Raw genomic sequence first — 27,890 nt, forward strand, 5'->3', positions numbered from 1 at the left:
TAGATACATTCCAATTGCATTGGTCTCAGCAGTCCTATCATCATTTAACTGTGGGCAGCTTAAATGATAGACAGGAGGAGAGGGAAAAAGAAAGAGAGAGGGGGTAGTAATGACAGTGTCAGGCTGTATCGGCCAGGCCAGACTAGGTGGTGGACGTGGAGGGTTGTGGCTGATGCCTGCATCAGACAGAATGGGGCTCTCCATTCCATTACCCCTGAAGATAATAGAAAGTGCTGCCCTGAATACTAAACTCACAGACTGAATAAACAGGCCCGCTCTCACTTTTCACGGACAGACACTTCAATGCGTACCAAGGCTGTCACAGCAATAGCACCTCAAAGTGAAAAAAAGTCTACATTATTTAATCCTCTCTCTCTCACTCTCTCTCTCTCTCTCACACACACACACAAACACATACACACACAAAGCCCCACACAAATGAAAATAAACAATTCTGCAAGGACACGGATTACACTCGGCATTCAATGACAGTTTTGCCAAGACAAGCAGAGGGGAAATTATCTGCAAACTCAGAGGGAAGTCAAAGAGTGTGAACTGTATTTATGTACGTGTGTGCTCGCGCTTACCATAGCAAGTGCGTTTGTCAGAGCCGAGCTTCATGAGGTGAGGGCAGGCGCACGAGAACGTCTGGTTGTAGTTGATGAGACATAGATGAGAGCAGGGCTCCTTGCCATCTTTAGCCGCACATGGGTTAGGAGCTGCGGAGGAAATTAAAGGTAGAAAAGTACAAGACAAAGACAGAAATGATTACAATTTTGTACATTCCAAAAACCATCATGTGTAATCTTTTTAATTAATCACAAGGTTTTTCACTCTTATAATGAACATGCTAGTTGTGAATGAACTAACTAGTTGCTCCTTTATCTACAGCAAAATGAGGGAATATCTTTTGGAAGTATGGTGTTCATCCCTCCAGAGTTTCAGAGACTTGGGAGAATCTATGCCATGAAGCCCTGAAACTCCTTGTGGTGGACCAACACCTCACAAAGACACTTTTTGACATTTTGTCATGTATTTGTATATTGACTCTCACGCTTTAAGAAAGTGCCCACCATAAGGTTTTCTCTGCCTAACTTTCAGGACTACAGCTATAAGTGTGTCTTTTGTGCACTTTTGTGTCTCTCACCCTGTGGCTGTCTGGATGGATGGTAGACCTGGAGGTCAAAAGGTTGCGTGTTGGTTCTCTGAACCACAGTGACGTTGCTCCCGGTCCATTTGTTTGCCTTAGCCAGCGTGTTGGTCCTCCAGTCCGTCCAGTAAACTTCTCCGCCATACATGGTGACGGCGAAGGGATGTGACAGATACTCATGGCCCCTCAGAACCTCAATTAGCCCAGAACCATCATACTTGGCTGAATAAATGGCATCAGACCTGCGCATAAAAAAATCTCAATTGCATTTCTGGGTGTAACTGATAGATAGAGATAGATAGTGTTGTGCACCAAACAAAGACGTTTGTGTGAGTGTTTTCATGTCTGTTCCCTCAGTCTGACCTGGCATCGATCCAAAGGATGCGACGCTCTAGATAATCAACAGTGAGACCATTTGGCCAGCCTCCATTGCCAGTTTCCTTATGGATGGTCTTCCTGCCTTCTCCACTCATGGATGCAGCTTCAATCCTCGGCAAGCTGGCATCCCAGTCTGTCCAGAAGAGGATCCTGCAGTTTCATGCCACAACATAGGGGTGCAGTCAGAAATATAATCCTCTACTGTCATTAAAGGTATAATAAGGCAGGAGTGTGAAGAAAGCAGTGCAATTATCAAAACATTAGCCTTTTAATATAGTCATAATTTGTTATAAATGTCCATCAATGTTCATAAATGTCCAAATCTCCATTTGACAAAGCAGCAGTAAATACTGTAAGCAGTGTAGTCGTTACCCGTCTCGGGGGTCTAGGGCAATAGCTCGAGGATGCTCCACCTCCCCGGCCAGCAGCGTGGTCCTCATGGTGCCGTCTAACTTGGCCACCTCAATCTGATCCAGGTTGCTTTCCACCCAGTAAATGTTTCCTGCTATCCAGTCCACTGCCAGGCCTTCAGGGGTAGCCAGCCCGTACTGGATTACTACATCAAAGCTGGTTAATGCTACAAGGACGGACGAAAAACACAGGAGAGGTAGTCAACATCTTGTTTTGTTTTGTATGTTTATCTATCTATCTAACTATCTATCTATCTGTCTATCATTGTGACAAAGAAAAAGTTTCCTTGAGGTTGAAAAGGTTGTATTATCCCTTTTTGTTTAAAACTGCTAGAGAAATCTGATCTAATATTTCATCTAGCTGCTCATTAAAATAAACATTCCCGCTGGGCACCTCACTTACTTAATGAATTCACACAGTATTTCAGTGTGTATGGATAAAGGCTACGAAGACTGGGATTGTCGCTGATGGCAACATTTTAGATTGTTCTGTAACCCGAAGCATATTTACAAATTATGTAAATTTAATCAAGCTATTTGGATTCATAGCTAACGTTGCATTACAGACTGTAATGCCTTTAATCAAGTGGTTAGATGCTATGTTTGGGAGAAAACAAGAAGTCAGCACAATGAATGAAAACATAAATATATACAGTAGTGGCTCAGCAGGGGGTGTGATACTACAATTACAGAACGGGCCTTAAAAAACTAAATATGAGGTTTCTTGCATGGTTAAAGAGACATTTTCTAGCCTCAGCTTCTTTCTAACCCTCTCATTCTCCAGGTCTCTAATCAGAGGGACGTGTCAAATTATTTGAGATGAGTTATTATCCTTTCTGGCGCAATTAAAACACACACTTACAGTATAAACTCTATTGGCTGTGTCTTAGAGGCATGGTACACAACAACAGCATGCACAGACAAATACATATACATGGATGCTATACTACTCAAGTATTATTTATCCACATGATTTGCTCATTATTATTGCTGCAGTGATGACAGGGCCTTGTTTGCCGTGCACACTGGTCCTGATTGACTGGTCTGGCCTTTATAAAGCCAGATCTGAGTTTCTGTTCTCAAGACACCACAGCAACAGCAGTGCAGACAGTACATGCTACGCACTAGAGCTGCAACGATATGTCAATCCAGAGAAAATGAATTGCCAACTAATTTGGTAGTTGATTTATTGTTCTGAGTAATTTTTAAGAACAAAATGCTAATATTCTGTGTTTCCAGCTTCTTAAATGTGTTCTATTTAACATATATCTATCTATCTATCTATCTACTTACCTACCTACCTACCCATCCATCCATCCATTTCTCCCTCCCTCCTTTCTTTTTTTCTATCTTTCTTTCTTTCTTTCTTTCTTTCTTTCTTTCTTTCTTTCTTTTCTGGTTTCTTTAGTCCTAACTGGTTATCTTTGGGTCGTTGGGCAGACAAAACAAGACATTTTAGGTTGCATCATCTTTGGCTTTGGGTGATTGACATTTTTCATAATTTTGTGACATTTTATTGACTGAACAACTAATAGATTGATCGAGAAAATAATTGACAGATGAATCGATAATGAAAATAATTGTTAGTTTCAGCCCTGCTACACACCAATGTGTCATGCAGACTCTGTTTTTACTGGATATTCTTGCCTGCTGGGCAGTCTCATGAGCAATTTAGGCACAGTAAAATTGTCATCACTAAACGTACAAGTTATTTACCGCAACAGAACTACAATATAATTGCAAAGTTTGCAATACTGTATTTAGAGATTGAAACTTTATGACTCATAAAATTCCCTCTAATTCAGTAAAAACCAATGCGCTTTCTTGCTCTTGGCGCTTTGTCCTTATTTTTCCTGTAAGACTTGTTTTGCATGAAGTCCCTGCACAACATCACACAAGTGCACCAAATGTCCGTCTGCACTTCATCTGATAGTGTTGTCTTAATCACAAATGTAAATGTAATGTAATCCTACATCAGACAGAAAATGGCGCTAAAAAGTCTTTAAAACATATTGACAGTGTTGTGAACGCTCACCTCCATTCTCAGACAGTTTCCCTCGATAGATCTTATCCTCCACCACGTCAGTCCAATAGAGGGCGCTCTGGTTGAGATGGAAGTCCAAGGCGATGGTGTTCCTCAGTCCTGGTACCAACACACTGAACTCGCCCTTGTTCAGATCAATGCGACGGATCTCGTGGCGGTTCGAGAAAATGATAAAGGGTTTGAAAGGATCTGTCGAAATGGAGAGGAAACATCAATGACCAGATGTTAAAGTGTTAAAACCCTTCGATTCTAACTCAAAGTGCTGCAGAACAGCTCTGCTCCACAGCATGGAAAACACTGCAGCCATGTTTCACTGCAGTGTGCAGTGTCCAATGAAAGAGGTGCTGTGTTGAAAGTGGCTCTAATCCTGTGTAATTAAAACGCAGTGTAAATAAGACAGGAGTTATCTGTACCTAACAGGCAGCCAGACAGGCAACAGGATAAATGGCGGGGTGTTGGAGGCTAGTCTCTAAGACCTGGCAGTGAGGAGCAGAATCATAAATTCATGTTTCTTCATTGGCTAGTTGCTGGAGGGAGAGAACTATGTTCTTTATGTAGATGATAAAATTCAAAGCTGATTTAATGTGACTGAGCAGTTTTCCACAATGTGCCCTCTCACTGACTTTTATGAAAAACCTATCTACTCTTCTTTTTCTACTTTTAATATTTCAGATTTGTTCTTCTCATAAAATAATAACGACAGTTAGATGTTTTTTATGTTTTTTAGAGAAACTTTTTTCCCAAGGGCATTTAAGCTCTTCCTCTCTTCCCCTCTGTCTCCAGTACTCTATTGTGTATCACACACCAAATATCAAATTTTGGCAAAGAGATTCCTCTCCAACCACACAGTTTCCTGCTTGGGCGGCCTCTCCTTTGCTTGATCCCAAACCCACACCACTCTTCTAAACTCTGCAGTCCTGACACAGAACCCAGTCACTTCTCTAGCTTCCTTCCTTTCTGTACAGTTTTCATCAATCAAATTGTTCACCGACGTCCTTTAACTTGCCCTGACCCTCACCATCCCCACCATCTTGCACTTACCCGTGCTCTTGCAGTTCTCCATATCAGGCTCCAGTTCCCAGCCCTCGTAACATGAGCATTTCACACTGAACTTGTGCTGTTCACAGCGCTGACTGCACTTAAGGTGTTTGGCACAGAAGCTCTGGATCTGACAGGTCTTGTTATCGGGGCCTAACTCCATGCCCAGTGGACAGGAACAGATCACACCCTCACCAGGGGCCACTGTACAGTTATGGCTGCAGTCGCCATTGTCCAGTGAGCACAGATCTGTAAAAAAGAGAAAACCAGGATATGAGTGACATGAGGGCTACACTGAAGCCATGATTTGAGATCCAGAGTTTTACTTGCTGTTTTGGCATTCCCTCTACTGAGACACAGCCTGTTGTTTCTTACCGCAGAGTTTCTCATCAGAGCCATCTGGGCAATCATCAGTGCCATCACAAAGTTTCTCGGCGGGCAGGCAGATGGTGGAGTCGTTGGCGCACACATGATGAGAGAGCTTACACACCAGCGCCTCACAGTTGTCCTCGTCGGAGTTGTCCTCACAGTCACTGTCTCCGTCGCACATCCAGGCTTTGCTGATGCATCGTGCTACAGACAGAAGACGAGGTTAACTTTAAAGATAAATACTTAAACCGACTTTGTATACTTTACATACTTCTGAATTTGAAGTATGACGGTCTCCTCACCAGAGTCCCTGCAGCCAAACTTGACCGCTGGATCGCACATGTGGGTAACACCCTCACAATTCTTCTCATCACTCAGGTCCATGCAGTCAGTGTCCCCATCACAGCGCCAACGCAAGGGGATGCACAGGCCATCCATCCGACACTGAAACTCATCTGTATGACAACCTCCTGGCGGACGAGTGGCTGTGGAAAAAGAGAGACAATATACGACTGTAAACTGACATCGTTCTAAATCGTCTCCTGCATTAATCAAATCAGGACACACAGCCTTGAGCGTAGACAATGTGCAACCTCAAAGGATGGTGAAAACAATAACTAATGAGCTGTCTGTTGAAAACTGGATGGCAACAAGACTTAGCAACAGGAAAGGCTGAACAGATGCAAGTATGCATTCAGAGGGTCATTGTTTTAGTATGAATCCCTTTTGTTATTGTTTCACAGTTGCTCTTCACAGAAGCACACTGACAGTAGCATAATAACTAATAGATAATGATAAGTCGGTATATCTATGCTGCATGTTTATATTTAAAAGAGAACAGTTGTTATATCAGTCGCTTTAAACTACTAGTGAGAGTTATTAGGTGTCATGATGATACCCATTAGACTGGTGCTGCGCCAGTGTGACTGAAAGGGACCAGGGAGCTATTACATCTACTGAATAAAATGTAAATACTTGCCATGATTTTAGTGCCTAGTGCACTTGAGGGACTAAATGACAGAACAGTGCAGAGATGCAACCGAGATAATAACAACTACCTGTCACAGATGTATGCCATAAATACCAGTGGCAATTTGTTTGTGTCTTTTAATGTGAGCTTTTAATATTGACTAGTTACTAAAAATAAGTACCATTGCCTTCTCTTTGGTGACTGTGGCCCGTATCTCCTTTAATCAAGAGTACTCAGTGCATCATGTGCAGCCTCTTTTTGCTTTTTTTGATGTCCAGGTATGCATTGCACACCCATGGCGCACGTGGAAACAGGGTGGGATCGGGAGAAATCCTTTATCATACATTATTAGTGGTTGTGTTAGAGGATGATATCAACAGCAGTCAGTACCATCAGCTGCAGCTACTTTCATAGCTACTCATAAAAACAGTGGCACGACATGGGCCGAGTGGCAGGAACTGTAGCCTTCTGGTTGAGGCACAGTGTGGGTGGAAGATAACGATATGTTTATTCATGCATCCCCCAGAGCATCTTATTTATTCACGCCCTAGCTTTTCTTTCCTGATTTTATTCTGGTTCAGAAAGTAATCTAACCTTTAGTACTGTAACTGCAATAGAAATAAGTTTTGTTTTTTTTCCTGGGCTTACTGCGACACAAAACCACATCAGGTAGTGTTTTTATAGATTTCATTGACATTTAAGGAACTTTTGTCGTCGTAATTACAGGGTATGGCATCCTCCTGCTCTAAATATGCTCTTTGAGCAAGGATGGGAAGTCAACAATGAGGGAAAACCAGCCTGTGCAAAAGTCTTTAAAAGCCAGTATGGGAGACTTAGTAGTAAAAAGACATATTTTACTACTACTATAACATGACTCTTGCTATACTGATATAGGAAAAGGTGATTTTTTACAACCAATTTTCTACTACAAGAGTATCCTGAAGAGGATCCTATCTGTCAGCAGGGGTTTGAAACCCCACCTGACTGGCAGGCACTGTAAAGACACTGACCCTGATTGGTGCAGTTTGCGTGGGTCTCGTCGCTGTAGTCCCCACAGTCATTATCTCCGTCACAGGTCCAGTAATCTGGTATGCAGCGGCCGCTGTTACACTTGAACTGAGCACTGGAGCACGAGTGACTACAGCCTGCCTCATCACTGTTGTCCCCGCAGTCATTATCTGAAAAACAAACACTGTCAAACAACACCCGCTCTCTCACATTATGAGGCGCCCACTGCCTCAAAGGGGAAAAAAAATAGTAATAGTGATTGCTTTTCTTTTTCTACAATTAACAGGCCGACAGTGAAATACTGTACATGGAATACAAATGAAACAGAGCATGAGAGATGAGAGCTTTAATAATGACAGAAACTGCATAGATCAGACCATGCACCATGAGGGAATGTACCCAGCGTTGATACATTGAGCTTGGCAGCAGAGCATCATAAGCACTTCTATACCCATATACTATATTAATGTAAAAATGCAATCTATTGTATAACTTTTAGCATGCTAGCATTTAATTTCATAACCATTAAGAAAAGAAAATTAAGTTTGTAATTGAAAAACTTTTTATCACTTAACCTGGCATCCTATTAAATCTATACTGAATTAAACAGAGCTGCATTGATTTGATTGCAAACACAACAACTACACATTTAGTTTCCATGTATTCGGTGGACGTAGTGATGCATTTGCAATTTTTTTAAGTCTAATTTAGCTCCAAACCTATGTGCAGCAGACTAAATGAGTGGCAGCAGTATTGGCCTCAGCTTGTGGCCATGTTCAATTAGCAGAAAAGCAGCCCTAACTGTTTCTGAGCCTGCCTGGCCAATCTTAGAGCTAGGCTAGCGTCATGGCTGTTGTGGTGCATGTTGATCTATGCACTAACCGGTCAGGTTTGGACAATTCAATTCATCAGAGCCGTCACCACAATCCTTTTCTGAAAGACAGAACCAACGGAAGACAGCAGAGTGGGCGAATAGCACAACACGGAACAACAAAACCAACACAGAACAACAAAACCAACAACACAGAACAACAAAAGACAGGAAAGCATGGTAAAAACACAGAAACAGGAGCGTATGCCAATAAGAGGCTGGTGACCAAACATGCACAGCAAACTGTGACAACAGGGAGCCAGGAGTTGTCACTGCACACAGGCAAACTGGAGAAGAAGAGGAGAGAATGAGGAACAGAAACTAACCATTATCACAGCGCCAGTTGATGTTGATGCAGCGTCCGTTGTTGCAGGTGAACTGGGTGAGGGGAAAACATGTGGGGTAGGCTGTGGACAGAACAAAGAGTTGAGACATGTTGCTTACAACTTAAACACTATACTCTGAATGTCAAAATGAGCCGTACAAAGAGCTACAAATGCAGATACAGTTATAGGGCAACTGATGAATTGTGAGAATAAGTGGACCAACCACAAGAAGCGGGCTCATCTGACCGATCACCGCAGTCATCGTCCAGGTCGCATGTCCAAGAAATAGGGATGCAGCGCCCACTAGCACATGAGTACTGATTAGGCGGACAGGTGCGAGCTGAAAGACAAAATGGTGGATAACATGTCAAGAGGGGTGGAGAAAGAGCGAGTGCAATTACCTGAAAGTCCCATATGTGAACAACAAAAAAGCCCCTGTCAGACTTTTTGTTCATTTGTATGTTTGTGTACCTGAACAGGTGGTGTTGGATTCGTCCTCATCATTCCCGCAGTCATTGTCCCCGTCACACAGCCAGCGCAGGGGGATACAGCGGTTGTTCTGGCACTTGAATCTGTCGGTGGGGCAAGTGTGCTGGTCTGGAGAGAAGAAAGGATGCATTGAAGGGCAAGACGGAAACAGAGGAAAATAAGACGCTATGCGGGGAGAGGCCAGCGGGGGAATGGAAAGGTGAAGGGAGTGGTGAGATGTGAGGTGAGGTCAGATATTCTAGCTCAGTGATTCCCGAAAGGCTCCACCTGGTGGTACACAAGAGCCTTGCTTAAAAGGCCTAACAACTGTACTCCAACTGGCCAAAGTCCTTAATTTAAAACCAAATAATTATAATTTAATTTAATTTTATTACAGACAACAGTTATTACATATACATATCACATTACAATGATGTAAAAATTAGTTGTTTAAATATTTTAGAAATATAATTTGCCTGTGCTTAGCCACATAGGGTGACGTGACGTTGCGTCCAACATAGCATGAACTAGTAACATTAACGTTAGCTAAACAGTAAACACCTCGACACAGTCGGATTCAGACTCTACAATCATTGATTTTAGCTAGCATTATCAGCTTGCCATGATTAAAGCGGATTGAGTGGAATTTTGAAATGGCTACAAGTAGGGTTGGGTATCGTTCACATTTGAACCGATACTGATACTGACACTGGTACCGGTACTCAACAGTACCTTTTTCGGTCCTTTCTCTGTAATAACAAAGTAATAAAACTTTGTAATACTACTTTGTTATTATTTGTTATTACAGAGAGCATGCTAGGTTAACAGTACATCAGCGGTCGTCAATCAAGAGGGAAAGTGCTCACAAGGCTCTTTGAACTACACTCTGAAGTGAGGATATTTTTACAAGAGCAACAGTCTATTTTGGCTAACCTGCTCTATGACCCACAGTGGCTGGAAAAATTAACCTATCTAGCAGACATATTTTCATGTCTGAATGAGCTCAACGTGGGACTACAGGGAGGCAGTCTGACAGTTTTTGACATGCATGACAAAAATCACTGAAAAAAAAAAAAAGCTGCAGCTGCTCGCCATCAAGGTCAAAGATGGGGATGTCTCCGCTTTTCCAATTTTGGAGACTTGTCTGGAGCTAGGTTCATCTGTCATTTCACTTCAAGATACAATAGCTCAGCACCTCTTATCCATGGCAGACCAGTTCACAGAGTACTTCCTGGTCGAGGCCAGGCCCAAATGGATCAGAGACCCCTTTTCTGTTGAAATGACAGAAATGCCAGATGATCTGACGGGTGCTGAACAGGAGAAGTTGCTTGAATTATCATTGGACAGCACTCTGGTGCTCTCTGAAAAAAAAGGTCACATCTTAACTCTTGGATCCAACGAAAGCATGAGTACCCAGTGCTCTCATTGAAGGCTGTGCAGGTTTTGATGCCGTTTGTCACAACCTATCTTCACGAGAAAGGTTTTCTGGTCTCGCTGCCATGAAGACCAAGTACTACAACTGAATGGATGCAGAGCCAGATCTACGTCTTATGCTAACTGCACTCACACCTTACTTTTCGAGTAGTGGTAGTAGTAGTAGTCATCGTCGTCGTCAGGAGTGGGCTTACATAGACGAGGTGGCTCTTTCAATGTTATATTGTTAGTATTTGCAGTGGGAAGTAGTACTTGGGAAATTTGGTTTGGTACATAGTGGTACATGGTCTGAAAGGTTTGGGAACCTCTGTTCTAGCTGTTTTGGACGGAGTTTTATTTTGTCTGGAAGGGGAATATGTCTGCACTTTGACCACAGACAGACGGACAGACAAGCAGACAGAGAGCTTTTCCAGATCCACAGACACTGCTACATTCCTCCTTGCACGCACGCATGCACACACACACACACACACACACACACACACACACACACGCACACACACACACACGCACTCACACAACACTCACATGTGCACAGAATTGGTGCGTATAAACACACATTCACTGCACTCAGACTGGGCTCTCATTTCATTCTGGCATCACCAGACTGTCAAATTCAGACTGCCGGAGGTCATCTGACTCAGTACTAACAAGAAGGGCAGCTGTTTTGAAACTATGTTTGATGAGGTGTGTGTGTGTGCGTGTGTACACAGTAACTCACGGCACAGCTCAGGAGCCTCATCGCTGTTGTCCAGACAGTCGTTGTCTCCATCACACTTCCAGCGCTCCTGGATGCAGCGGTTGTTTTTGCAAGCAAACTCCCCGGGCTGGCACTGAGGAGGGGGTACGTAAGATGGGTTGGCTGTGGAAGAGAAGCAGAGGAGAAGAGAAATAAAAAGCATGTGAAAAAGAGGTTACAGAGGATAATAGAGTTTTGAATTACCAAGCTTTGCAACAGAAGGAAAATGGAGGATTTTGTAAAAAAGCACAATTATAAGAAAAGTAGAGACCAATATTTGAATTTTGAGGTGTATCTATTATTTGGTCCAACTTGTACATAAAAAAAATAAATATTATGGGATTCACAAAGGCTTCTATTGGATTACATATTACGGGTGCTTCTGTTATTGTGTCCATTTGTTCAAAAAGACACACAGTCACACATCTTCTCACATACCAGGAACAAAACCTTGTGTATATAAAGGAGCTAGAATTAATTAGTCCATGAGAAATGCTCTTCATTCTCACACACATCATGCACATACAGTACCTTTGCAGCTGGTGTTGTCAGCTGGGTCTAGTATTTGGTCCTCTGCACAAGCACATTGCCTGCCTCCTGGTATGGCCAGACACAGGCTGCTGCAACCTCCATTGTACACACGACACGCATTAGAGCCTGTAGACGAACAAACATGACTGTTAAGACATGTAAGTTGGTTAATACAAACACAAATTAGTGCCAATGATTCCTCATGTATGCCCCTGAGCATCTCTGGACAATCATAATTTCTGGACTAACACCGATGGATTGGTAGTGGATGGGTAGTCTGTATGTGTTATGTTCCGCCCAGTACCTTGCTGTTGCTGAGCGTCGTACATGCGGATTTCAAAGATGGGCGGCCTTTCATTGCGCAGTAGAGTGGCAGTGCCAGTGGTGGTGTCCAACTTGAAAATGCTGCCACTACGGTATTCGTTCCAGAACAAGAAGTGTTTATAGTGGCACAGACCAAAGGCGTGATTCAGTTCCTGTCCTTCATACACCGTCTGGTGATGTGAGAAAAGCAACAAGATGGTGTGTAAGTATGCTTTAAACAACACACAGTGTCTAGAATTACAGCTCAAAACATGCTCAAAGTAATTCATATTGAAGATAAAATGTGATGTTATGGCCCCTCTTCTGTTGAGTTAATTATGGTAAGAATCTAGAGAGTGGTTAGTTTTTAAGATCCCATAACCAAACAATCGTTAAAACATCTGAAAGAAATATCACTCACTAATTTTCTGGGTTATATCTGTTTTATAAAACTTTGTAAAGAAATATTTTGGGGCTCAAATGATTTGGGTATCATATACTTATGCTACTGTATAGTCAGTTAAGGGCATTGAAATGTGTGTAAAAAAAAAAAAAAAAAAGAAAAATCAGATCATATATCTATGTGGCCATAAAATAACCTTTTCAGTGGTATTCAGAGTATGTGTGTAAATATTTAGATTTCATTCATTATATATGAACCATGACATTCCAGTTTCTGGAATATAAATTTTAAATAAGAATAACATCATAAAAATAAAATATGACCAAAAAAAGCAGGCCAATGAAAATAAAATATCATCAATTTAACCACAAAGAGTGACCAATATTAAAGGGGCTCAAGCATTGTGATGGACCACCCACCATATATCCACTGCTTTAAAACTCATTCCTTATTAGCTCACTCGCAGCTCGTCTAACCCTGTCAGAATAATCCGCTGCTTTGATTCCACTGAACCGCTCTGTCTCTACACTGCAGTGAAATAATCCTGATGATGGCGAGCACTGACCTTGCGTTCGGAGTTGTTGAGGTGAACCATCTCAATGCGGTCGTAGTAGGCGTCCACCCAGTAGAGGATGCCCTGTGGGATGTCCAGACTCAGGCCGTTGGGCCACAGCACAGTTTTGCTGGTCAGGAACACGTTTCTGTTAGAGCCGTCCATCCAAGCGCGTTCGATTTTGCCTCGCTTGCTTTCCTTAGGGTCCTCCTCCCAGTCTGTCCAGTACATATACCTTAAGACAAGAAGCGAAATGTGACAGCAAGACAGAGAGAGGAGAATATTAGCTGGGGCATCTTGAGGAATCTCTTGGCATTAACTGAAGCAATGACATTTTATCTAGCTGCCCTAAAGCACACAACACTCATCAGAGCATCCAGCGATCCTCAGTTGATCTACCCACAGACAAACCAATCTGTGTGTCACCAGGTACTTCACGACCAGTCAAAGCACCTTCGCCAGAATATGACTGACATTAGCGTTAACATTTTACATTCTCTTTCTCCATCTGACTCTTTCTTTTCCTCCTCTCTGCAAATTTCTCTTTCTCTTCCTCCCTCTTCTCCCTGAGCCTGATTGATTACAGGCATTAGTGGAGGCGAGTGCCTTTCCCCTGGGAAGTGTGTGGACACACATCACCCTGTCACTCGCAATCCAAAGAGCGTGTGCGTGTTTATGAGCGTGTTTCTCAGGAGAGAGACCTGGAGGTCACGTTAATAAGACACATCTGTACACGGCAAGATTAAAAGCTATTTGAGAGGGTCCAAGAGAGATATGCGTTTATGTTAATTAGCTCTTGGGGAGAAATGTGTAATGTAATTTACAAAATGCTCCATCTGTTTTAATAAATAGTGTAATCAAAGGGGAAATTACATTTTGGAATGATAATGGTCAACAACGCAGATAAAAAATGATAAAAAGGCACTCTGCTGGAAATCGTTAAGAGAGACAGACAAGACACTGAGAAAAATTGACACTCCTCGAAATTGGTGGGTAATAAAAACCAACAAACAGCTCAGACACAAGAGATAAGGAACGCTGAGACAGAAGGAGCGGACAGAGATACAAGTTTGCTGAAAGCTGAGTGAAAGAGCAGCTGAATTCTTTCACCTGAGTCATCAGACAGCTGACCCGATGAAACAAACGCCCATCATTATCTCATCACATGTTGCATGACCACTAACAAGCACACACAAAGACATTAATCATACTTCATTAAACAAAGTCTGCATCATTTCAGATGATGCCTAAAGCGCTTCCTGGACTGTGCAGCTGTCAACCGGAATTCTGCGAAGTGACCTTTATCCTCTTCCTGTGAAACAAAAACAACATGCTCGCTCCATCTCTTTGCCCAGCTTACCCGTTTAGAGGATCCACAACAATGGCACGAGGGTGAGTCATTTTTCCTTCAATGAGAGTTTTGCGAGTCTGTGAAGCCTTTTCCAGTCGAGCAACACTGATGGTTTTCTTAGGCCCATCATCTGTCCAGTACAAGTTGTCAGCCATCCAGTCCACAGCTATGCCCTCCACTGTGTGGATTCCTGGGACAAACACAAACTGCTGGTGAGAGGCCTTTTGTTACAGCGCACATACTTATACCTCACTTAAGATTATTTTGATAGTTTTAAATTTAAACCTTGATTTTATGCTGCCTATTGATGCAATATACTGAAAATTTGGCTCTTTTTTAGGAGAGTATTTTTATTACATAAGAGTTTTAAATGTTTTCTGTCTTAAATAGTAGAAAGGAGCCCACTGCAACCCACACAATTCTTCATCTCAATAGGATAGGACTGGATAAATAAAGGGTAAACAGAAAAGATATGTTTCTTTTAACAAGATTTTGAGCTTGTGAAATATTTTCAAAGCCGGTGGTTGTTTATCACCCCTTATAAACATGTGAAATAAAAACTCTGCATGCATTTACAGCAAGTTCCAAGTACAAAGTTTGGCCCTGTTTTTACAGCCAAAAGCTGGGCCAAACTTTGAACTTGTAACCTAAATGCACCTAAATGCATCTGTTTGCATGTGTAACTTCGGTGTCTCACACAGCATGGGAACTCTGAGTTCTGAGTTTAACACATAGTTTTCTAGTTTGAATCTGTAGTCAAAGGTCTTTATGTAATCTCACAGCTAAAATAATTTGTGCACAAATTTAATTTAAACAATCTCAAATATTTTCTACACCTTTAAAAACAGAAGTTTTTCACAGGTAGACTTGAAATGATTTCTGAACATCATTTCACAAGCTCAAAATCTTTTGCGCCCTATTTTGAACCCATATAATGTTACTCTGTTGAGCTGTCTGTGGCATAATTTGTGTTTCTCAGATTATCTACCTTCCTTCAGAATTGTGTCCCTCTCAGTTCCATCAATCTTCTGTCGTCCGATGATGTAGCTGGTGGCATCGGCAAAGTAAATGAACTCGCTCTCGGAATGAAAGTCCAGAGCTCTGGGGTTCATCAGATTCTCAATGGGGATCATGTACTCATCTGGCACCTTGGCGTTCATGTCCATGCCCCTGATGACCCCTGGGCGACCTTTACCGTAGACCAGGAAAAGCTCATGCTCGGGTTCTGCAGCAAAACAAGAACACAAAAGGCGCAGGATTCAACAGAAGCAGTTAAGAGTGAAAATCACCTGCCGATATCGTGTTGTTCATTGTTTTTTGTTCGACAAAGAATCAAGAAATTAGTTGCTGACTCATCGCTGCTTTTTTTTCCCAAATAATGTGTATTGATTAAAGAAGTAAATTGCATGCAAGATCAGCAATAGCCCTAAATGAAAATTAAGTGATTTTCAATTATGTCCTTAGAGGCAGCGGGAGAAGAGGAGGGGTTTTGTAGAGTTAGCGGCAGATTGCCTTTAGTTAAATCAACTGTGTCATTTTCAAGGACAGTCTATTCTCAAGAGGCAGATCAATATAATGCTATTATTGGTTGATAGAATATTAAAACACTTCACAGACAAGCTGAATCAGGCTTATGGGGAGGTCAGTGGAGAGCAAGAGAGCCAGACTAAGTTATGGTGGTGCTCAGCTACTTTGTTCATAGCTCTTTCCCAGTCTGCAACCCAGGGGAGAACCACATCTCTGATCCAACCTTGGCTGCCCTTGGCTTTGGGTCAATGAAGCTGAATCACTGTGGCTCCCGAGTTTATACTTATAGTCATGCTGGGAGCTTGCACACATCAGCACTGAATGTGCTGAATCAATGCTTGAAGTAGATGACTCAAAAGAGTCTTTGGACAAGTAGATGACTTATAGTATTTACAGTTTCTATGTTAATCATTTGAAAGATGTGTTGATTTGCAGTAGTTGAAACTTAATTATTCTTTCATTACACAAATAGTCTTACTCACTTTTGCAGGACTTGCCATCGCTGCCCAGGCTGAATCCAGAGCGACAGCGGCAGGTCCGGGTCTTGTGGCCATTTCCCAGCAGACAGATGTCAGAGCAGCCTCCAGCCTTCCCATACTGGTCCACCTCACATGCATGGCTACGCACTGGATACGAAGGAGGAGTGAAAGTCACAAAACCAGATACATCCATATAGTAATCAGCCATGCGTGAGACATGAATGTGTGTGTGTGTGTGTGTGTAGTCTACCTGGAGGCTGGCGTCTCTGGTGGTAGACGTGCAGCGCACCTCCCTTGTCCACCCGCGTCACTACTTGGTAGTCTGTGCTGTTGAAGCGGTTGACCTTGATCACGCTGGTCTTAGGCTGCATGTTAGCGTTGTCCGAGTTGGTGGCATAGAGATAGTTTTCAAACACAGTCAGCCCGTACAGGTGCTCGATCTTAAAGAGAGAATGAAAAGTGTAAAAGACAAATGAAAAAGAGACTAAATGAGAGCAAAGGTACTGACTCTCAGGCATTTAAGTCCTCAGTTCACCATTTTCTTTGAGTGCTCCGACCAGTGTGTGAAAGATTTGATGTTGTCTTTATGGGTCTAGTAGATAGTTCTACTTTGTTCATACAGTATACGCATGTCTGGCTAAGACGTTTTACAAAAATGAACTCTTTATGTATTTTGTGAGATTGCACACAGTTTTATATGCTCTGAAGGAGGCTGTGTACGCTGAAACACATCATTTGAAATGATGTGTTGTGTGTAATGAGCAAACTTATGGACTTTATTCAAATTATCATCATGTTTTATTTTTTATGGTTAGTTTTACTTTACAAGTGAGAGTTAACTGGTACGTGGCATGAGTATTGTTGCCATGGTTACCTGCCATTTAATGAACCATGTGCACTGATGTAGAATAGTAGTTAAACTACTGTTAACCATTGATGTAAGTCAGAGCAACCACGAAAGTTTCCACTGCTCTCAAAAAATAGAAACCTGTGATGACATTGCTGTCTATTGCAGGAGGCAATATGGAGCACAGTGGACCATAGAAAGACATACAGAGACACAGACAGTCAGAGAGATATATTAAAGCAGACTGATTGTGCTCTGAGTCACCTTTATTCGTTTAAACAGATGTAGCTAAGACAAAATAGACTACCACTAGTCTTTAAAAAAACCTTAAAGAATAGGCTCACAATTTTTCAAGTCTGTCTTAAAACAAGTCAGGTGCCCAAATGATCATTTAAAGAGGTTTTTCTTGCTGAAATCATTCCTCCAATTAATCTTGGCCATTATAAGATCCCTTCCTAATGTGCTTTTAATGTAAGAGATGGGAGATAAAATCCACAGTCCTCATTTTGTGCAAGAATTCATTTAAAAGGTTTATCTGAAGCTATTCATCTTTGCCATGGCTGCACTGTAACTATTCAAACCCAACAGCAGAATTGCATTTGCACAAATACACTGAATCTATAGGGTCTCAATTGATAGGGATGGGACACTTTTTCCTAACAAAAGCTCCCTAAGTTTTATTTTAACTTTAAAAGATGTATTTTTGCATTAAACATGTTTTCTATGCAGCTTTCAGAGAGCATGTAAGGCCTTTAAAAACACATCTTGGCAAAATAGTTCAGACTTGGCATCATTAATACCAACACACTCTATTTCAACTTTTACCTGAAGGATACCCATGTACTAATACCTTATCACAGCTGTACACACACACACACACACACAAAACAAGAGGTTTGTTTGTGTGTGTGCATGTCTGTTCCCTTAGGCTCAGTGAGTAAATGAAAGCCATTACTTCTCCACAGATCACAGTAAAAGCCATGGTAACAGCTTTAAGAACCACTGTGCTTCACCAGCACTGCTACATCAACAGCCTTGGTATTAGGCACTATTAATCAGCTGCTTTAATGAAAAGGCAAAAGCTCTCCATCTTCTCCCTGCTCATAACTCACTGGACAAGAGCGCATTACAGGAGTACACGGGAGAAAGGTGTATTATAGATATATAGGGAACTGTAAATGATATAAAGGGAACTGTAAATGTCTGGCGCCCACTCAAGTTTTTAGAGCATTATGAACAGCATACATAAGGACAGTAAATTTAAGAGAGATTATCTTTAAGTAGAAACAATGGGAGTGTGGTGTGTTCGGTGCAGTTGTTCTCACCAGCAGGCCTTGAATGATGGTGTGCCGGTTCTTGCCTTCGTAGTCCACCACCTCAATATAGTCCAGATAGGCATCAGCCCAGTACACCAGCCTGCTGACGAGGTCCAGTGTGATGCCGTGAGGAAACACAATCTTACTGTCTACTAGCTTGGTTCGATTCTGGCCGTCCATGTCGCAGCGCTCCACCTTAGGGATCTGACCGTAGTCTGTGAAGAACACCTTCCTATGGAAACATAGGACCAGACCTGATTGAGGATAGCTGGATGGATACATCAACTGATTTGTTAAATTGTTTCATTTTCAGCTAATCTGGCTTTGTAATAGTTGATTCCTCACCCTTATTTCCATCACAAGGAGCCAATAATATTCTGGCATTTCAATGAGTAAAAGAAGACGAGCATCCCTGATGCCAGACAAAAGGCAAGATTCTTGTTTTAAGTCATTGTATTTTTTTTTCAAGGACTTACGCTGAACATTTGCTGTTCCCTTCTTTTTGCCATGTGAGGATTTGCATTTATTTGTTTTATATCACTAAACTGAAATTTAATATCTTTGGATTTTTGATTGTCGGTCAGACAAAACAAGATATTTAACTTGGTTTCAGTAACTCTTCTTTACTTTTTTCAAGACCTTGAATTTTGGACTTCTTTCTGAGCATCTGTGGGTTTAAAGGTTAGCACTATTCTGAAAGAACCCATTACCCCACACATTTCCACTGTAAATGTGTTAAACAAGTGGATACAAGTGAAAAACTCACTCCAAACGATTTTTGTGGTGTGACACACTTTGGAAAAAACATAAACATTCAATAACTTAAGTTAATGATTCAACGATTCATCAAATATCTTGAGATTATCTGTCTGAACTAAACTCCACAAAAACCTGCCATAGTGGATAAATTCCGCAACTAGAACTGATAGGAACAAAGATGAAGGCCAGTAGAAATATAATGATGTTGGTTTATGTGAATTTTTTACTTTTTTTAGTAAACAGTCAGCATGTGATTTCTGGTAAGCACAAAAAAAAAAATATATATTTTCGCTGTTATTTTGTTTTGCTGTTATTGAGGTTTTTCTCATCCTGTAATGACAATGCAGACCACAAAAAAACCCCCCAAAAAAACAGCTAGAGTGAATCTATCTTACCTTGTTACTGGAAGGACTGATAAGAGTAGAGGAAATTGCGTGGCATGAAAATGATGCATGTGGCTACGTACAAGCAAATGTGTGCACACATACACACAGTCTCCCATTTGTGTTGTCTTTTTTTCCCCGAAAAACACACAAGCTTTCAGAACTCACACACACAAACAAACACACAAGCATGCACCACAGATATATACACACTTCCAGGAATTCAGTTGGAAAGTTTTGTCATAAACAAAAGGGCTGAAACAAAAACATGTTTTACACTCAAAACCTACAACAGAACATCTGCACTCAATCACTTCAACATCCAAAACCACCATGTACCCTTTCCCGAATGCAACTTGTTTTTTTCAGTTGGGCAACAACGACAGATGACACAAGTCGGACTCTGGTCCTTTTCATAAGACTGTGAGTTTGCATAAAACCATTTATAGTGCAGGAGGATCTCTGGTTGATAGCACAGATAAGGGTGCCTGCCTCTGTGTCTGAGTATTTTGTACACATAAAGAAAGAAAGACAAAGAAAGAAAGAGATCAAACTGACCCCATGGTGGGGTCCAGGGCGATGCCTTTAGGGTTGTACAGCTCCTGGTCCAGGAGGGTGACACATGTCTGCCCATCCTTGTCACACACGAAGATCCTGTCGTCCACGTCATCCACAAAGTAGAAGTTTCCGGTGAGCCAGTCGATGGCCATCTGCTCCACATCTGGACAGAAAAGCGGGGGTGGGTGGAAGGAGGGGGTAAGGTGGGACACAGGAGGTTCAGGGGGAAGCAAAAACAGTGTTTTCAGTACTTGAGGGATTCATTTTGTAAGCAACTACATTACATTTCTAAAGAGCTTCAGCGTGCGATGTTGTTGTACATACTTGTAGCAGATGGGTAAGAGGTTTGACTCATGGTCATATGATGAACTAAATTAGTCAGCAATACTGAGTAGCAGCCACTTTAACTGCTCTCTCTCTCTCTACAACAGTCACGCACACACATTCACACACAGTCCTGATTTTCAGGTTTGTACTCAGGGCATTTTTCTTGACTGACAAATGAGATGACAGCCAACTCCAATTAGCAAGTGTCTAGGTAATGCTTCTGTCATTCAAAGTCACTCAGACAGACAGAATATGAGACAGGCTGTTTGTTGCTTTGAGGAGTGTGATGTTGCCGTAGCTGTAGCTAAGTGACGATGGGCGTGTGGTTTCATCTGGGTTTATTTTCCTGTGGCTAAACTCAGAGGGAAGACCAGTGCCCCACCCGTTGATGAAAATCAAACACCTAGACGCGCGCACATGCCACCATACACACACTTTTTATGGAATATTTACAGCCTGCAGAAGTTCAACGGAGACAAGCCTGGAGAAGGAAAAAAAAACTGGAATACCCCCTGCTCTATCCAAACTGTTCTGAATATGGCACAAGGCCACATACACAGGGTCTGAGTGAAGAGAAAAATAGTGAAAAAGAAAAACACGAGACATGAATATACCCCTCTCCCTGGTTACCTCTTTCCCTCCTCTTCCTTCCTTTCCTCAAACACCAGCTCAGCCACATTGAATCTCAGCCAAGGATCAGAGAAAGACAGCTATTGTTAAAGCTGAAGCAAAGGGAGATGTGAGGACAGAATGATAAATTTACTGTAATCAGTGTTAGAAAGTAACTCAGTATATTTACTCAAGTACTGTATTGAAGTATTTTATGTCTAGTTTCTTTAAGTTATTCTATTTTATGTCCCTTTTATGTCACTTTATAAATTTACTTCACTATATTTCAGAGGGAATTATTGCACATTTTACTGCACTACATTTACTTACAAACAGCTCCTTACTTTTCATGTTAGGTTTTTAAAAATCTATAATGAGCATATAAAATATGATGACTTGTTATACAGTAAATTAAGATGCTCAACAATATAAAAAATTGCTCCACTTTGACCAGCTACTACATCAAATTATTATTATTATCATGCTTATAGTACAGAATCGCATCGGTAATAATATAATACATGATAATATGACACTGACAGGAGCTATTCTGCCTGCATAGGTAGTGCTTTAACTGTTGATACTTCAAGTGCAATTTTCTGATTGATGTTTACTTAAAACCGCAATGAGTGATTTTTTTAGCCACTTGGGAGCAGTGGAAACAAGCTGCTGACACTGACTTATAATCACCTTTTAAGAACTTTCTGGCAAACACTTGACTATTTAGACATCCAGTTGCTATGGACAACATTAGCATTCATTTGGAGTCGTGTTTCTGTCCACCTGACAAATGCAAATCCAATATTCCCTCTCTTCTAAGACTGTTTTTTGTCTCCAATAACTCAGATAATAACTCCTGAGGGAAATATCTGGCTCTTTAGCTGCTAAATGTGTCACTATGTTCACTAGCTAGTTAGAACTTTTTCTGTTTTCCATTTGGTGCTGGTAATGTACAGCAGGTTTTAATAGCTTTTTTTCATGAGCACAGCTTCCTCCTCTGCATAGCTGAAAGAAACTGCAGAGTCCGGTGATACTTCCCAGTGGGCTCATCACTATGAGCAACACCTTAAGAAGTCATGTGATCCATTGTTAATATGGAAATACTAATTATAGCCACTTAAAGAAAATCCAATTTTGAATCCAACAAGTTTTACATTGCGGTTTTGCTTACTTTTGCTTAAAGGTGCCCTGTGGAGTTTCTGATGTCTAGTAGCGCTACAGACCAGTTTTTTATGAGTAGGTCCCATTTTGTTTGTGTCTTGTCTGGACGCACATGAACGTACACGCAGGTGATTAAATACAAAGTCCTGCCAATGGTTTCATGCTTTTCCAATGATCTGCAGGTGGTTGTAATGTGCCAAGAAATGCAGCAATAAGCCAGCAAAGGCAAGGAAGCAGAAGACTAAATGGACTGCATTTATATAGCGCCATGCTAGTCTTATCGACCACTCAAAGTGCTTTACAATACATTCACCCATTCAAACACAAATTGATACACTGATGGCAGAGGCTGCAAAGCAAGGTGCCAACCTGCTCATCAGTAGTGATACAGAGCTTCCTATCCAAAGCGCCCCACAGTGTTTCTATGCTCACCCATTCAAACATGGGCTCAATTTGGGGTTCAGTATCTTGCCCAAGGACACTTCAACATGCGGACTGGAGGAGCGAACCACCAACCTTCTGATTAGTGGACGACCCGCTCTAACTCTTGAGCCACAGCCGCCGCCAAAGCTCGTAAACATAAGTGTAAACAATGTAAGATTTTAAAAACTTGAAAAATTGGCTTTGCAAATGTTTTATGAGAAAGAAACATAACTTTTGTTTGTTTACAAGAAAACTCCACAGGGTACCTTTAAGTAGAGGATCTGAATACTTCCTCCAACACTGACTGCAGTACCTTCACGTATCAACCTGGAAGATGAAAACTATATGTCTGCATATGAGTGAGCGAGTGAGAGAGAGAGAGAGAGAGAGAGAAAGAGGAGTGGGGAGGAGGGCTTCACAAACCACAAGACTTGTATTTTCACAGCTGCCATGAGCCCTGCTCTCTACAGAACTATCCTCACACACACACACACACACACACACACACACACACTGACACACACACATACACAAACACTTCAGATATGGGGCGAAAGTCGTGCTGCAGGGGTCCTCGGTTATGCGGTGCTCAGTGCTAAGGGTGGAGGTCTAATGTGGTGGTATGTTTACCGGAGTGATCGGGTCACTGTGCTGATTTAGGGGAGACCAGAGAATCTATTTCTCCAACCAGGGAAGAAAAGCATGGGTGGGGGGAAATGACGAAGCAGATTCCTCGGCATGAAAGCGCAATTAAAGTGCGCCCAGTGAAAGCTTACTAGCTATGGACCAATAAATCTGACTGTAATTCCAGAGGAGTCTTCTGTGTTTAGAAGAAACTGACACATTTTTCTGAAGAGGTCAACTAGCAAAGGGCGGACGGGCGGGGGTGTGGAACTCGTTCAAGTGTTTTTCGGTTTTGAGTAAAAGTGGAAAACGGATAAAAGAAAAATGCAAAGGGACGGAGAGGAAAGGAAGAAAAAGTGAGAAAAAAGCAAGAAGACAGAGAAAAGAAGCAGGAGGGAGAGATCTGATTTCCACCAGGGAAACTTGGCCATTGTGCAGCATTTCTGAGGTTTATGGGAATCAGGGGCCGTATTCCCAAAGGTGCTCTTAATTTTTAACACAGACTTCTCTGTTTAAATGCTTCCAGCTGCCCCACAACACACTGATTCACAGATTAAGCAATGGATAAACAAAGGAGGGGAGAAAAGAAGAAATTGTGCAATATTCTAAAAGTGTGCTGAAAGCCCTGAAAAAAAATGTCGTCCGCTCTCTGACACACTCTGCTCTCCATTTTCCTCCACCTCTGCGGAACAGAAATGGCTTCAGCATAGCCTGAGACTTTTCTACAGTATCTCCTCCCATTCTCCTTCCCTGTCTCCTCCTCCGTGCATCATCCCCCTATCCCTCCCCTTTGTCTGTTCCCCAGAGGTGGGAAAAACAGTCTGGATTCATTAAGTGCAGCTCTGTCTGTCTGAAACTATGCTATAAAAAAACAACACAGCATAATTAAAAAAACAGACCCGGCTGCCTTCTTCATTTTTTTTTCCCCTCCCTCTCTCTGAACAACTTGTTTTTAACGTGGTTTCCTGATCACCCTCTCTGCTCCCTTCTGTGTGTAAGAAAAACAACAGACAAGTGGATGTCTACATAAGGTATTTAAAATCCATACTAAATGGAGCAGTGCTTGGCAGTGTTTTGCTCTTAATAGGTATACGTAGGAGCAGAAGTTGAGGACATACATCTTCACACTGTTCATAATACACCACTAACACAGGGGATCAATGGCGTAAATGTATCAGTATCATTACTTTTTAATGGGGCAAATATTTCTTTGATACCTCTGAACTTTCACTTTTAAACTATGATTGCAGCTTGAACACCCACCCCTCGTGCAACCCAACCCCCACTTCCCCTCGCCAACCTCCTGCACTCCATAACACTCCCTCAAGCATCTGGCGAAGGCGTCGCACCAGAAACACAGGCAGGGGGAGAATGGCAAAAAAGACAACAACTTTTGGCTCTAAATGTGGTTCTGTTAAGATTCACGAGGGCTATATGAGAACATAAAGTGGATGATTTATTCAGGTGACAAAAGGGTACACTAAAGATCGAAATGTATTTCATAGTTCAAGGTTAATGTGTGTGAGGGGGGGGGGGGGGGAAGAGGAGAGAGAGAGGTTTAAAGCCGAACAAAGTGTTGTGAATGGAGAAAAGATTTGAAAATGTGCTGACTGGCTTGCCTTTTTAACAGCACATGACCTCTTAAGGAGATTTCAGGCCGGTGTCTGTGCTGAACGGCGCACTGTTAGCTCACTGTGCAGGGGGAGCAGGTACTGTAGCTCTTAAAGTACAAGCAGGGAAGGGAGGCTTAGTGACAGCTCTGGGATCAGCCCTCCTGTGCATAGCGTGGAGCATCAGCGCCTGCTTTTTAGTGAACTTAAATCCATCTCGGCTTCATTTCTAGGTTTCCCCCAGGGAGAGTTCTCAGCTCCCATACGTTGCCTCACATTCTCATGCTTTGGCTTGCTTATAAAGATAATGCTTATCCTTTTTTTTGGTTTTCATTTATTTTCACCTGGACTCTGTGTTCCTGTGCAACCAAACGTGTCCTCATATCTCATTTACACACTTGTTTCCAGCACAGCTCATTTAGAATATGCTTTACGTAATAGAAAGTAATGAGAAACACTGGGATAAAACGAGTTGTCGGAGTGCTTCAAAGTAATTAAAAAAACAAGAGCAAATGTTTAAAATACGTTATGTTTGCTCTGCACATTTTACAATCCAATTTTCATCAGGATTTTTGTTTTACTGAGCAGCGAATAAATATTGCACAGATTATTTACTTTAATATAAGATAAAAGGGGCATCAAAAATGTTCTCGGTTTGACGCTGATTTTGAGCGAGTTGTATAACTAGCGATGACAGGAAACAGGCACTGTCAAATATAGAAGGAGAGTAAATAAGTCTGTTTTATGAAACTTGGGAGTAGCAACTGGGACTTGGAGAAAAAAATAAGGAACGTATGAGAGCGTGAGGGGGGGTGGAGTCACATCTGGACAACTCATCTGTGGCATACTGAGGTCATGAGTCACTCCAACCACACGCGCATCATTTCCTGTATGTTCACCCCTGCCATTGGTTGCTCCTGGCTCCTTCCATGTTGACTGTAAGCATAAACCTGCTCCTCCTATTCTGTCACTCTCACACGCCAGCAGCCTGTCCGAAAGATCAACTCGGCTGTCTGGGCAGTCGCTCCAGATTATAGACTGGAACAGATGAGAAAAATCTGCCCTTTTGTACTGTATATTTTTTTTTTTATGCCAAGCCTGCTGTTTGGGGTCCTCTGGGGTGGTCAGAAGACGCCGCCCATCAGATATTCCAGACATCACCTGTGCAAGTCATCATAAATATATAGGTTTATACTTTTTCTCATGTTTTGTGTCTAGCACCTGTTTGTGCGTCAGATGTACAGTAGTTTTTATTCTGCAAGACAGACACAATTTTTTTTCAAAAATGCATTAATCATTTGGTCCGTGAAATGTCAAAATATGTCCACAACTTCCCAAGATGACATCTTCAAATGTCTTGTTCTGTCCCATAAACAGTCCAAAACCCAAAGGTATTGAGTTGAGAGATGAGTGAGACGATTAACTGATTATCAAAAAAGCTGCAACACCATGACTGAATTTTCTCTGTTTTTGACCAAAATGCCTTCAAATGGCATCTCTAAGCCTTTTTTCTCATCTCATTAATACACATACTGACATATATAACAGTTCAGAGTTGAGCTGAAAATACTGATATTTTTACTCGGACACAGGAAGTGCAGTGTCCTTCAATTGCTTCCTTATTTCAGCAATAGAACTCCCATCCTTCATCATCAGTCATGCACATCCTGTCCTTGCTCCACAGTGCAGCCAGTTCTCCATTTTGTCTGTGTGTGTGCGCACACATACTGTATGACTATCAGTGTGTGTCTGCATATGAGCACTGCAGTGTGTGTGGGTGTGTATGTGTGTGAGGGGACAGGCGTGGAGAAGCATGCTGAGGCAGCTGGAATTTCCTGCAAATTCTTCTGGTCCTAAAATTGTTGAGTCCAACATGAGCTGAGGTTTCGGTTACAGCTGCATGATTATAGCAACAGTGATAATGATTATTCTTTTACTGTTCTGATCATCACTATTACAAACAAATACATTTTTTTCCTCTAATTTAAAGTTTCTATATCAACATGGCACCGTTTCCTTAATTTTGAGATGGATGCTGTGATGTCATTGTTCCTGCATGAGCCTGATGGATTAAGAGACTTTCTGTATAATGTGCTAATAACAGATGAGGCGCTTCCAAGGCTCAAAACAGGCAGAGAGGTGCAGCGGGCTTGATCTCCGTCTTATTACTGTGAGGGACACCAAAATGCCTCATGCATAATTTTCATTGTTCTGAGCTTGTCTGATATCATCTGGTTTGAAGTGAACATATTTCCCAATGACAGCTACGCTTCATTGTGCGTGCATGTGGAAGACAGAGCTGCCTGACTGTCATCATTCGGTCTTTTCATTTTCTCTGAAGGTCTGCACTGAGAAAGTCATTTCTGCCATGTTAATGCATTCTTCAGTCACATGGAAAAGGGATGTGAGCGGGGACAAGCCGCTGCACACTGAGTGGATGTGACTGGACACAGCGCTTGTATATAAGAAAAAAACAGAGAATCAGAGAGGAGAGGAGTAAAATTAAGCTGTATGATTCGATAAAATCTTTTCTGAATTACCCTACTATATCTGTTTGCTGGTCAGATGGTGGATCATGGAAATAATCAAAAAGAATATGAACATAATGAGTGAGTGAGTTAGAAATGTAATGCTATTTTGATTCAAGGGAAAGTCCTTACTGATCCCTTCTAGACATGTTTTAAGACATATAAAAATGTTCTCGCTTTGAATCATAATTTGTGTTTGATGTGGTTTTACCATAAAAAAGTTCAATTACCTTGTTCTTAAAATGACAACTACTCCTTTCACCTGATTAAAAATGTCAGAATCTATTAATATGCAAATATTTTTCATTTCAAAAGTTTAACTACTCGACACAAGATGTCTCCTACTTCACTGAAAAGTCCATTCTCAGTGTATGTGCACTGGAGGCTTTTCCA

The 27,890-nt window shown here is 41.7% G+C and overlaps 1 protein-coding gene across 2 annotated transcripts in view; it reads right to left on the reverse strand.

Annotated features, from left to right (window-relative positions):
- The window catches only part of LOC122980281 (low-density lipoprotein receptor-related protein 1-like), a 98,997-nt gene that overhangs the window by 31,266 nt on the left and 39,841 nt on the right, over positions 1-27,890 (reverse strand). The window contains exons 7-28 of one of the 2 annotated variants that reach the window (XM_044348120.1): positions 20,216-20,378; positions 18,525-18,747; positions 16,603-16,792; positions 16,356-16,499; positions 15,335-15,571; positions 14,356-14,536; positions 13,008-13,230; positions 12,041-12,230; positions 11,737-11,862; positions 11,188-11,328; positions 9,036-9,161; positions 8,788-8,904; positions 8,565-8,645; positions 7,370-7,537; positions 5,692-5,874; positions 5,396-5,593; positions 5,024-5,269; positions 3,974-4,171; positions 1,901-2,105; positions 1,514-1,678; positions 1,148-1,392; positions 588-719 (exon numbers count right to left, since the gene is read on the reverse strand). In XM_044348120.1, coding sequence (XP_044204055.1) covers positions 588-719; positions 1,148-1,392; positions 1,514-1,678; positions 1,901-2,105; positions 3,974-4,171; positions 5,024-5,269; positions 5,396-5,593; positions 5,692-5,874; positions 7,370-7,537; positions 8,565-8,645; positions 8,788-8,904; positions 9,036-9,161; positions 11,188-11,328; positions 11,737-11,862; positions 12,041-12,230; positions 13,008-13,230; positions 14,356-14,536; positions 15,335-15,571; positions 16,356-16,499; positions 16,603-16,792; positions 18,525-18,747; positions 20,216-20,378 — 3,882 coding nt within the window. Of the gene's footprint in view, positions 1-587; positions 720-1,147; positions 1,393-1,513; positions 1,679-1,900; positions 2,106-3,973; positions 4,172-5,023; positions 5,270-5,395; positions 5,594-5,691; positions 5,875-7,369; positions 7,538-8,564; positions 8,646-8,787; positions 8,905-9,035; positions 9,162-11,187; positions 11,329-11,736; positions 11,863-12,040; positions 12,231-13,007; positions 13,231-14,355; positions 14,537-15,334; positions 15,572-16,351; positions 16,500-16,602; positions 16,793-18,524; positions 18,748-20,215; positions 20,379-27,890 lie in introns of those variants that run through there. The other variant, XM_044348121.1, reaches the window with a different exon arrangement.

This window comes from Thunnus albacares, chromosome 4 (assembly GCF_914725855.1).
Source record: "Thunnus albacares chromosome 4, fThuAlb1.1, whole genome shotgun sequence".
NCBI classification, from domain to species: domain Eukaryota; kingdom Metazoa; phylum Chordata; class Actinopteri; order Scombriformes; family Scombridae; genus Thunnus; species Thunnus albacares.